General features: G+C 47.3%; 1 protein-coding gene across 11 annotated transcripts in view; it reads right to left on the bottom strand.

Moving 5' to 3' along the window:
- Positions 1–871: 871 nt before the first annotated feature.
- Positions 872–11546, bottom strand: part of TRAF3IP1 (TRAF3 interacting protein 1) — an 89508-nt gene continuing 78833 nt past the window's right edge. For all 11 annotated transcript variants that reach the window (XM_001362151.4, XM_007486038.3, XM_007486040.3 and 8 more), the window contains 2 exons: positions 5742–5965; positions 872–2097 (listed from right to left, as the gene is read on the bottom strand). In XM_001362151.4, coding sequence (XP_001362188.2) covers positions 1932–2097; positions 5742–5965 — 390 coding nt within the window. In that variant the 3' untranslated portion in view covers positions 872–1931. The remainder of the gene's footprint in view (positions 2098–5741; positions 5966–11546) is intronic.

The raw sequence follows: 11546 nt of genomic DNA, 5'->3' as shown, positions 1-11546 counted from the left end.
AGCCCACGGAGAGGCCGGGCGTCAGCCGGGCTCTTTCCCAGCCCAGCCACTTCGGCTCCGTCCCTGAATGACGCGATTTCAGAAGCCACTGAAAAAGGACAAACCAGCGTTCCCCACGGGGACAGCCCCTGCGCGATCTCACTCACGGATCTTTCCAAGGACGGACTTCGTTGGCGTGCACTGCAGAAGAGCAGCCCTCGAGGGATCCCCAAGAACGTGGATCCTGGGCGCACAACGGCTGACAGATGTCGGTCTGTCTCACGTGCGACTCGCTCGGTGCAGAGAAGGGACAGGCCATGCAGCAACGTGAAAGCATCTCCCTGAACTTGCCATGAGAACAAAACAAAATACACACATCTCCAGGGAGGTGAATCCAAATGCTTACAGATAACATTTCTGGGTGTGAAGCGGACAACGTGTACACTTCATAGAAAAAACAGGTGATCGTTTTTAATGAGTTGTGTATGAATAAAACGAGGGCTACACTACAATTGTCGAGAGGCTACTCTGTACAAATTCTGACGCGCACAGTAGGGCCGCCATCCCTCCTGCACACGGATGATGGCAGCTCCCCAGAGCACGACAGGGGCAGCGTAGGGCTGCGGCTCCATCATCCTCTGGGAGGAGAGACCACAGCAGATGGGAAGGGCTGCTCACAGCACGCCAGAGGGGATGAGCCGGGGATGGGTGAGCCCGCTCTGGAAGGACAGTCTCTTCCATCCCGGCTGCCCATCACAGCGCATCCTGCCAGTGCCACTGGGCACACTCAACTTTGGATAGGAAAAGGGGGACGGGGGACGGGCGGTCCTCAGGGCCAGACGTAACAACCTCCGCAATCAGCATTTTAGAAATGGAACTAGAGGAGACAGAATTGAAAACCAGTGAAGTTTATCTGCAAATACACTGAAATCCTTTATCCAGGCAATTCAAGACTTCTGTAAGTCTCTCCAATGTCACAGGCAAAGGCAAAACAATATAAATAATACAAAAAGACGGGCTTTAAAAACAGAGGTTTTCTGGAAATGCTAACACGCCAGCACGCCAGAATAAACGCATCCACTTTGGTCTTCTCTTTGGGGTTGCTACAAAGCGTTTTGCAAAACGTGCCCCCACAAATCAAGGCAAAGGCACCAGAATGTCGCCCGCCGGTGCTGGGCCAGCCCGAGGTCTCTCGCTTACCCGTTTCTGTCCAGCCTGCCAGTGGCAACGCACATGTGGAGGAGAGAAGAGGAGACCCGGACGATTTCGTACTAGGAATACCATGTCCGGAAAAACAATGAAATTTGTTTAAAAAATCATTTAACTTTTAAGACATGCAAATTGGTAGAGAGGAATACCTGCCGCTAAAATGAGGTAAGAACAGGAAGACGGACAAGTATTTAAAGGAACATGTGCACTTATATTAACCCTTTCCAAATGCAGACACAAATTCAACACAAACAGGAATTCATTTTCAGCGTTTTAAAGGCCTTTTGTTCTATGTATAAAATGACTATCAAAAATTCATTTACCCTGGCGAAAAGTTTCCCTGGGCGTGACCTACAGAATCCCCTAGGACTTCTAGGCCACAAATAATTTTTCAAGTTGGGACCTGGTCTCGGACTGGTGAAAAGAGAGGACTGACATCATTGGTAGCCACAATATGTACTTTCCAGAACTCCCCAGAGGGACTAGCCAAGCAAGTTCACAAGCAGAGGGGGATTGCAGGGTGCCCTGAAAGGGAACTGGGTGTCACTAGAAAATCCCCCCTCCCCAACACCCAGGTCATCCCACCCGCCAACAATTGACATTTCGAAAGCTCGGTCACACGGTGGGCTGATGGCACGGTTTTCTTTGCCAACTGTGAGAGGTGAAAGGACCAGCTTTCGCTCATCCACGTGTCCCTCCCTTTCATGTTAAATTGGGCAGGGCTGCCAGTCGCTTTCAGGCCTTCATCTCCGTGAGCTAATATTGATGCTGTACACCATTTTCTGGATCTTCTCCTCATTTTTCAGGATGTTGGCCTTCACCGCACAGATCTTGTCTTGCTGGTCCTTAATCAACTGTTCCAATTCGACCAGCTCTGCCTTGAGAGGCTCCACTGCACAGTCTGTGATGCTAAGCAAAAACAGGAACGGGCAGCGGGTTAGTAATGGTGGCACTTGCCGGAGGTTTCCTGTTTGAGCATCTACAGGTTTATGATTGATTTAATCTACTACTTTGGGGGTGAGAGCGAAATAGGTAATCAGAGATAGGACTGATCTCCAAGTTCCAAACGCCCCACATCAGACAAAATTGGGCAAGCCGATCCAAAGACCAAACTCTGAACTTACAAAAGAGAGGTTTGAAAATCAAAATATTAGACTAAAAATTATATCCAAAAATGGACAGGAACTAGGGATTGTCGTATGGAGGAGCTAGACGAAGAGGAAGGAAAGAACTAAATGGGAGCGACAAAGAGCACATTAAGCACCACCACCACCACCCCCCGCCATCTTAGGTATTTTTGTGCCAAAGAGGCAATGGAGAGACTTCTCACTAGAGCAAAATCTTTTTACCTATTTTTTTTTTAACAAATAACAAAATACACTTTGATTTAGTGAATTTAAAAAAACCACAACAGAATGAGATTCTTGAAATTGATGGGATGAGTTTTAAAAAATTAACTTTCTTTAACCAAAAACTGTCTGTACATATCTTTCGCCCATTTATCAATTGGGGGATGGCTCTTATTTCTACAAATTTGACAGAGTTCTCTCTATATATATTTTAGATATTTAGATATTTTTAGATACGAGACCTCTATCTGAGAGACTGTCTATGAAAATTTACCCCCATCTCCTGCAATTTCCTGTCTTTTTTCTAAGCTTGGAAATATTTGCTTTATTTGTATGGAAACTATTTAATTTAATGTACCCAAAATGATCTATTTTTACATTGCACAGTGCTCTCCATTTCTTGTTTACTCACAAATACCTCTCCTATCCATAAATCTGATAGGCAACATGGTCCCTGTTCTTTTAATTTGCTTATGATATCTTAAGACTAGATCATGCATCCATTTTGATCTTCTCTTAGTGAATGGTGTAAGATACTGGTCTATACCTAGTTTCTGCCAGTTGTGTTCCAGTAATTTTTACCAAATAGTGATATCTTATCCCAGTTGCTATCTATACTTTTGTCAAATACAAAGTTGCTATAATTTTTTATTGATGTTTGTTGTATGTCTATTCCACTGATCTATTTCTTAGCCAAAGCCAGAGAGGTTTGATAATTATTGCTTTAAAATACAGTTTAAAACCCCATACTGCTAGGCTTCTTTCCTTTATATTTTTTTCACTAATTCTTTTTCTAGTCTTGATCTGTTGTTCTTCCAAATGAATGGTTATATTTTTTCTAGCTCAATAAGATAAAATTTTGGTAATTTGGGGTGGCATAGAATAAGTAATTTAGTTTAGATAGGATTGTCAATTGGCTCTGCCCATCTACAAACAATATTTCTCCAATTACTTTGATTTGACGTTGGTTAAAATTGATTTATCATTGTTTGTGTAGTTCCCGGGTATGATTTGGCAGGTAAACTCCCAAGTACTTTATTATATTTGTGGTTATTTTAAGTGGACTATCTCTTTCTATCTCTTCTGGCAGGATTTAGTAATATTTAAACATGTTGGTGATTTATATGGGCTTATTTTAGATACTTCTACTTTGCCAAAATGATTGATTCAAGTAACTTTCTGGTTGAATCTCTAGTATGATCCACATATAACATCTTATTACCCCTTTTCCATTCTGATTGCTCCATTTCCTTTTTTCTTCCCTTACTGCTATTGCTAGCATTTCTAATATTATGATAAATAATACTGGAGATAATGGGCATTCTTGTTTCATTTTTAAAAAATAAAACCCTTACCTTCTGTCTTAGAATCAATACTGTATGCTGGTTCATGTTTACCTTCTTATGATTCTTTTAGATAGTTTTCTTTTTTTTTTTTAAATAACCCTCACCTTCTGTCTTGGAGTCAATACTATGTATTGGCTCCAAGGCAGAAGAGTGGTAAGGGCTAGGCCATGGGGGTCAAGTGACTTGCCCAGGGTCACACAGCTGGGAAGTATATGAGGTCACATTTGAACCCAGGACCTCCCATCTCTAGGCCTGGCTCTCAATCCACTGAGCCACCCAGCTGCCCTCGTAGATAGAGTTTTCTAATGAATTCTGGTTCCTCCTCCTCTAGCTTGTTAAATATCCATTTTCCCCCTTGTGTTCAGTTTTATGTTCAGTTTTGCTGGGCATTCTATTCTTGGTTGTAAACCCAGCTCATTTGCTTTTTAAAATACTGTGTTCCATGCCTTTCATTGTTTTAAAGTGGAAGTTCCTAAGTCTTGTGTGATTCTGACTGTAGCTCCACAGCACTTAAATTGTTTTTTTTCCCTTGTTGTTTGTAACATTTTCTCCTTAATCTGAGAGTTACAGACCTTAGCAATGATATTTCCGGTGCACTTTAATTTGGGGTTTTCTTTGTGATGGTAAGCAATAGAGTCTTTCAATTTCTATTTTACTTCCTGGTTCCAGGCAATTTTCTTTAAGATTTCTTGGAGGATGGTGCCTAAGCTCTTTCTGATCATAACTTTCCAGTAATCGGACAGTTTTTACATTGTTTTTCCTTTATCTATTTTCTAGGTCAGTTATTTTTGTAATCCTATGTTTCCTATTCTCTTCTATTATTTCATCATTATGGCTTTGTTTTGTTATTTCTTGTTGCCTTAGAAAGTCACGGGCTTCCCCTTGTCCAGTTCTAATTCTTAATGAGTTATTTTCTTTCATGATTGGATCTCTTTTTCCAATTGGGTGATTTCATAATTTTCTTGATTTCTTGCATTGCTTCCCCCCCCCCCTCAAAGTTTTACCTCAACCTCTCTCATTTGGTTTTTGAAATCTTTTTTAAGCTCTTCCAAAATTCTTTTTGGATTTGGGATCATTTGGGGTTTTTCTTTGCCGATTTGGAAGTAGCTGTTTTAACTTCACCGACCCTCAAGTTCAAACCCAGGTCTTCTCTGTCTCCATAATCGCTATTTACAGTCGAGTTCTTTCCCTTTGGCGTGCTCATTTTTCCTCTCTTCAAATTTTAGCAGCCAAACTAACAGGCTTAATTGTTCATTTTCTATTTGAGCTGGGCTTTGTTCTCAGGATATGTGTGGGGGTGGGTGGGTGATGCCCCCGGTTTTAGGATGTTTATGTGTTTGCTGTTTCCTAGGTCCCATTTAGTTCTTCTAAATTCTGTATGGATGGGTCAGGTGTCGTCCCTGTCCCCCCAACTCAAACTCCAGGCTGTGACTGACCAACTAAAGCCTCCTCCTGGCCCTCCGCCAGCATCCTCCTTCTTTGCTCCTCCTCTCCCAAAGCCCGTCTGGGACAGAGCTGGTACCTGATCTGCACTATCTCATTGCCCTGCACGGGCATTCCAGATTCTCAACTGAATTCTCTAGAGCGAGCCTAGAACTGGATACTTCCGAAGGGGCCCGAGCACTGTGGGCGCCCCTCCAGTCTTCTCACCTCTGTGACGCAGAGCCTGCTCTAGTTTCCCCGTGGAAGTCACCCCCACCCCGACACTCCTCCTCCTCAGACATGGGCCTCTGCGCACGCCTTTCATGGCCAACATGAATTGTCCGAGCCCGTACGGAGCTTTACCGCCATCTCTAAGGTCTTAGTCCACCCCCTGCTCTCAGGTCTCCCCAGTTCCCAGGGCTGTGCCCCCCCTCACCTCTGCTCTTTCTGCAGGGCCTCGGCATGCTGCTTGTTCTCCGAGTGCCACACCTGGAGCTCGTTCTGCATGGCGTCCATGTCCTCCTGGATGTAGTCCATGATCTTCCCCAGGGGGAGGGCGCTCCTACAGAGCGTCTGAATGGACGTCCGCAGCTTCTCAATCTCCTTGGACACGATGTCCTTCTCCTTCTTCCAGGCAGCTTCCAACAGAAGGGGTCTCTCCTGGGGGAGTTTGAAAAGGGAGGGCAAGTTCGTGAAAATAAAGCGTCGAACCCAACACCACACGGAACAAGAAGCAGACTTCCTGGCGCGTCGGAGGAAGCAGAAGGACCCCCCGAGGCCCCGGCATCCTCGGACTCCGGGAGCCACCCAGATGGAGCTCGTGCTCAGGGGAGGCCCACGTCCTCCCTGCCCGAGGACCCCAAGTGTCTCTCCAACCGGCTCCTCCACCCCCCTCCCTGAGGACCCTCCCCCTGTACAAGGAGGCCAGCCAGTCCGATCCCCTCATTTCACAGATGAAGACTCTGAGGCGCAGAGTGGTTAAATGACTTGCCCACAGTCTCACGGCTAATAAGCTCCGAGGCAGCGCACTGACCCCTGCATTTGATTTAAGCCCAGCTTTTGCCTCTCCTTCCTCGTCTCTTCCTCCCACCCCAGCCCACTCTTCCACTATGGCTACAGGGCACACGACAACACGCATCACACTTGAAGGTAGTTTTGAGAGCAAAGGCTGTCGCACAGCCGAGAAGGGGGCAGCTCCAGGCCTTCCACCTCCTCTCCTGCTTGCCTCCTTCACTAATGGCCACTGCATGAAAATGCCATCCGTTCCCCAAACATTGCCTGAACGCCTACGGTGAGGCCTTGTGGGAGACACGCCTCCAGCTCATGGCCACACTTCAGCCACCAACATGCAAAGCATCTCCACATGAACGAGCCCAGTTCTTGGAGACTTGATATAGCCAAGAAAGAAGTTCATGGTCCTAGAGCCCGCCTGGTGATGAGCCAAGCAGGGAACTGATGGCAAGTCATCTCATGGGCTGGAGACTAGCTGTCGAGCCATAAGGATAAAGAGAACCTCTTCAGAGGGGACTGTCCTACACCAGAGAAATGTTTCCCTTTGCTTCATCTGAGTCAGTCAGGGGGTTCTGGATTTGGAATAAAGAGATTTGATTTGGGGTTCTGACTCTCCTGCTGATTTCACTTTGAGACCTTGGAAAAGTCATTTCACTTGGGTTGTCATCTGGAAATTGGGAGGGGGTGATCTGTTTCAAGGTCTAGAATATTACGTGGGAAGTAAACATTGGTTATGGGAACAAACTGATTTCTAAATACTTAAAGTTACTATATTACTGTCTTACAACATTAACTGAGTCTCAGAGAAACAAAGGAAGATTTGTGCTGATGCCAAATGAAGGAAGCATGATCAGGAAAACTATATACAAAGACTCTATCAATGTACACAGAATGAATTTAAAACCACCCCCACCCCCCCACCAAACTGAATGCTGTGATGCTAAAATAGCTGTGAAAAGCTTGGCTCTAGAGAAGAAATTAGGCTCTGGCCATGGTGGTGAACCTATGGCACACGTGCCAGAGGGGGCACTCAGCGCCAGCACAGAGCTCACCAGAGTTTGTTACTAGAAAGCCAGAGGGATGTGGGGCAAGGCTGCTCCCCTGTCCCTCTCTCCACGCATCTGAGGACACCATCTGCCCATCTAAAAGGTTCGCCACCACTGGGCTATGGAATGGGGCAGTGCTGCTTAGTTTATTTAGCTGGATTGTTTTCTTTGTCTTTTTTCTTACAAGGGATGATTTCATGGAGTAGAAAGGAGAAGGATATTTTGAAATTGAAGGTGAAAAGGCATCAATCAAAATCTTAACAAGAGTCATTTCTCTTAAGATATTACCTGAAAGATTTGACATGATTCTCACGTTAGTATTTCAAGAACCAAATTATATTCTCAATCTGTGACTGATTTATTTCATTTCTGTTGAATGGGCAGTCAGAGAAACCAACCTGGGAATATGTTGGCTATGAAGGAAATGAGCTAGGACAACACAGATAATTCACTATTTTCCATTCTATACAAATAGTTAATGAGGCAGGCTTTGGAAACTATCATCTTAACTTTTTTAGGAGTAAAAAGTTAATTCCAATGAAGGCAGACCGAGTCAAATATCCTGATGTGCACAACAGCAGGCCCCCACAACTCCCCAAGAGATCTTCAGAGACCATCATTGAAACGACCACTTGAACTGCAGGGCACCAAGGTTCTGAAGGCCCTGGGGATTTCGAAAGTACCTTTTCATTGTTCACCTAAGGTTTCCTATTCTTCTCTCCCCCACAACTAAGAAACCGAAAGACTGATTTTCAAATCGATAATCTCTTTCAAGAAAGAATCGCCGCTGTCGAGAAAGCTTGCCCTGAAATGACGATCTCAGAAGTTGTGCCTGTTTTGACAAATCTTGGAGGTATATTCAGAAATGACTCAATAGCTTTATTTTCCCTGATGGGAGAAGGTCAGGGTAGGGGACCAAACCTAACCCGACGCAAAATCTATCCTGCTGAAATTAAAGCAGACCATTTTCTTCAGCAACAGAGAATGACATTTTCCTTTCTTTAGCATCTCTTTCTCTCCCACACACAAGCTGCAGTCTGGACTTCCAAACTCTTGCCTTTGAAGGGCGGTGAGTGCTTTCAGAGCTTCTGAAACTCTCCCATAGGATAATAAATGCAAGAAAGCCAGGAACCCTTTGACTTGATGCCCTCCCCTAGAGTTTCCCCAAGCTGGCAGAGCCTGTGGGCACCTCCCAGGGACAACCAGCCTCCCCCTGTGCTCCTACCTGCTTTGCCTTCTTTCTGTGCCAGCTGTGGGTTGTTTACTCAGCTGGGTTTTCTGGCAGCGGGCTCTGCAGCCAAAAGCATCTGAGCAACCTCTGGCTCACTGAGGAAGGCAGATATAGAGTTCAGAAAAATACTTCTACGATTCTTCAGTGGAAGATTTCCTTCTCTTTATTCCCGGGCCCTACTCCCACTTTGCCACACATACTAAAAATGTCACCATTTGCCCTTGCCCGGATTTTACAACGTACAATTTAGTTAATAAGGAATCAGGAGCCAAAGAAATCCGCAGCGGTGGAGGCCATGTTTTTTGTTGATTTCATCCAGTTCCAGCATCCCTGCTTCTTGAGAGAAAAGGCGACAAACAGCCCCGACTGCCTCTTTTGTCGTTCAGCCAGCACGCTCGCTTTTAGAAGCAGGTGCTCTATTAGGGGCTGATTGCGAACTGAAAACTCCCAAGATCCGCTAAGAGAGGTACTCTGCATCTAAAACCAGGGTCTGAACAACGAGGAAAAAGGTAAGGAAGAGCGATTGTTTGCTGGCTTCAGCACAAGGTCCTTTCAAATGGGACCTGACTGATGGCGCTCTGGTGAATGGCACATCCTCCCACCTGCGCCCCTCTACAAGATGGGATCACCAGCTCAAATGAGATCCCGCGGCCAAGTATTCTGCAAACCTCAAAGCACTAGCGGAGGGACCTTCTGAGGGCAGGTCGAGGGCACGGGGCTCCGCTGCCCAGTCCGAGTCTTTCAGGGTTTCAGTCAGGCCTGGGATGGTGGGCTGCTTTCTGGGCACCACACGTTAGATAAAAAGCCAACCAACCAACACCGCTATGTGCCAAGTTCGTGCTCTCAAGGCCCTCGCGTTCTGTCTGTAGGATCGGGGCGTTTGCAGAACATGAAATGCTGGATATAGACAAGATGAAAGCTCCATGGTCTGCCCAGGGGCGGCCAATCAGGGCCCCCGATTCACACGGGCACAAGGACCGGTGTGCTTTGGGGACCCAATGGCTTCCCCCTCCAGGCAGGTCTTCAAGCAAAGGAGGGCAGCTACCTACTGGGGAGGAAATAGAGGGGATCTTCCTTCGGCCGGGGTTATACCAGATGTCCTCTCAAGCTCCCTTCAACTGTGACTGAGACTTATTAAAAAGTAGTGACGTAGGGGCGGCTGAGTGACTTAGTGGAGACAGCCAAGCCTACACATGGGAGGTCCTGGGTTCAAATCTGGCCTCAGACACTGTGTGACCCTAGACAAGTCACTTCATCCCAACTGCCTAGCCCTCACTGCTCTTGTGCGTTGGAACTAATATTCAGCATTGATTCTAAGATGGAAGGTAAGCATTTAAAAAAGTGACTCAACTACTCATGTGAAAATGCTATCGAATGGCAGCGTCTGTTATTGAGCAAGGAATATCTACCATTTAAAGTTGACCATTGTTTGAAGCAGAAAAAGATCAGTAATAATGAAGCATCTGCTTCAGGAAAACGAAGTCTTGACTGCAAAACTGCCTCGTAAGAGAGCAGTAAGTTTTAGGAACTTAAGCAAGAGTTTGAAAAGCGTAAGATTGTTCGGATAAAGAACGTCTAGAGTTTCTAAAGCGTCCCTTTAAAGAAAAGAAGGGGCAGGTCCCTTATTCAGAATGAAATATGCCTTTCCCTCCCCGGGGAGGGCGCAGAGCAGACAGCACGTGGGCAGGGCCAGGCCGAAGTCCAACCAAAGAAGTCTAGGAAGCCTTGAGGATGAAGATGGCGAATCAAGGGCGAGGGCAGGTCTGGCCCGCTCCTCCAAAGGGCCGGTCCTCGAGTCGGAGAAGCTGCCTTCCTCGCACACCAATAATGCTGGCGCTGCCATTCGTGGCTAAACCTACTTTAACTCCAGTTGAGAAAAAGGGAGCAAAGCCTCCCGGTGACTGCCTCATAAGCCTGAGCCAGAGCCTCCTCGGTTCTGACACTGGCCCCAGCTGGAGGCTTTTGTGTCTCGAGGGACACGGGGGCCTTTTGAAGGCCCCTTCCCAGAAAGTCCGCTCGTGCGGAGACAAGAGCCCTGCGCTGCTCTGCAATGCCTACACCCAGCCGAGGTCTCCCCGCCCCGGCTCCTCTCACTCCGCGTGCAAAGCCAGCATGAGGGGAGACAAACCGAGGCAGCGACTTGCTCACTGACACGGCCGGGCAAGCTCTTTGGCCCATGAAACAGAACTGACTGGCCACCACCTCACGGCGGCTCCACCGCAGCCTTGGAAAACAAGGTTCAGGAGTCAAATCAGGCTGATCTCAGGCACCGGCAGGGGACGGGCCACAGGGTGCGGCATTCCTGAAGCCATTCGCTGGTTCATCCCGACTCTGGAGGGAGGAGACGCCTGTGACAAGGGGGAGCAGGTTCAGGGAGCCCAGACAATGCCGAGAAGCCCCCGATCCCTGCCCGACGGCCCTGAGAACGGTGAAGGGCCCAGAGCCAGGCTTTAGAAGGATGGGGTGGGCAGAGGAGAGGAGGAAAGCCTGCGGCCCAGTTCTCCCAACTGCCAGTCACCAAGAGCACGCTTGGCCCTGAGCCTTCCGGGAGCATCAGATTCACGCGGTCCATTTCCATTGATTCCAAGCCCAACGTCTTCCCCTCCTTCCCCCTACCCGGGCTGGCTTTACACCCGGAGAGCAGGCACCCAGGAGGGGACGCGTCCAGACTGTGAGTGCTCCAGGAAGGTCCACGGAATGAGTGGAGAACAGAGGGAGACGTGGGTTTGGCCCTGAAGGAGGAATGAAAAGGAGGAAGCACTACGTGGTGGTTCCTCTTGCCCCTTCGTGGCACCTGTGAGTCGACGGCATCTGCCAAGGGCATCCAGCCATGCCAGGCCTTTGTTTCGGGACGAAGCTGAACTGAATAAGATCTGACGTGCATTAAGTGTGAAAGCTTAAGTGGAGACTCGGGAAATGTCTTTGAAATTGGATCTTAGAGGGGCAGCCAGGC

This window comes from Monodelphis domestica, chromosome 2, assembly GCF_027887165.1.
Source record: "Monodelphis domestica isolate mMonDom1 chromosome 2, mMonDom1.pri, whole genome shotgun sequence".
NCBI lineage: Eukaryota > Metazoa > Chordata > Mammalia > Didelphimorphia > Didelphidae > Monodelphis > Monodelphis domestica.
The sequence above is the reverse complement of the archived record's forward strand: the minus strand, read 5'-3'. Positions and strand labels throughout refer to the sequence as shown.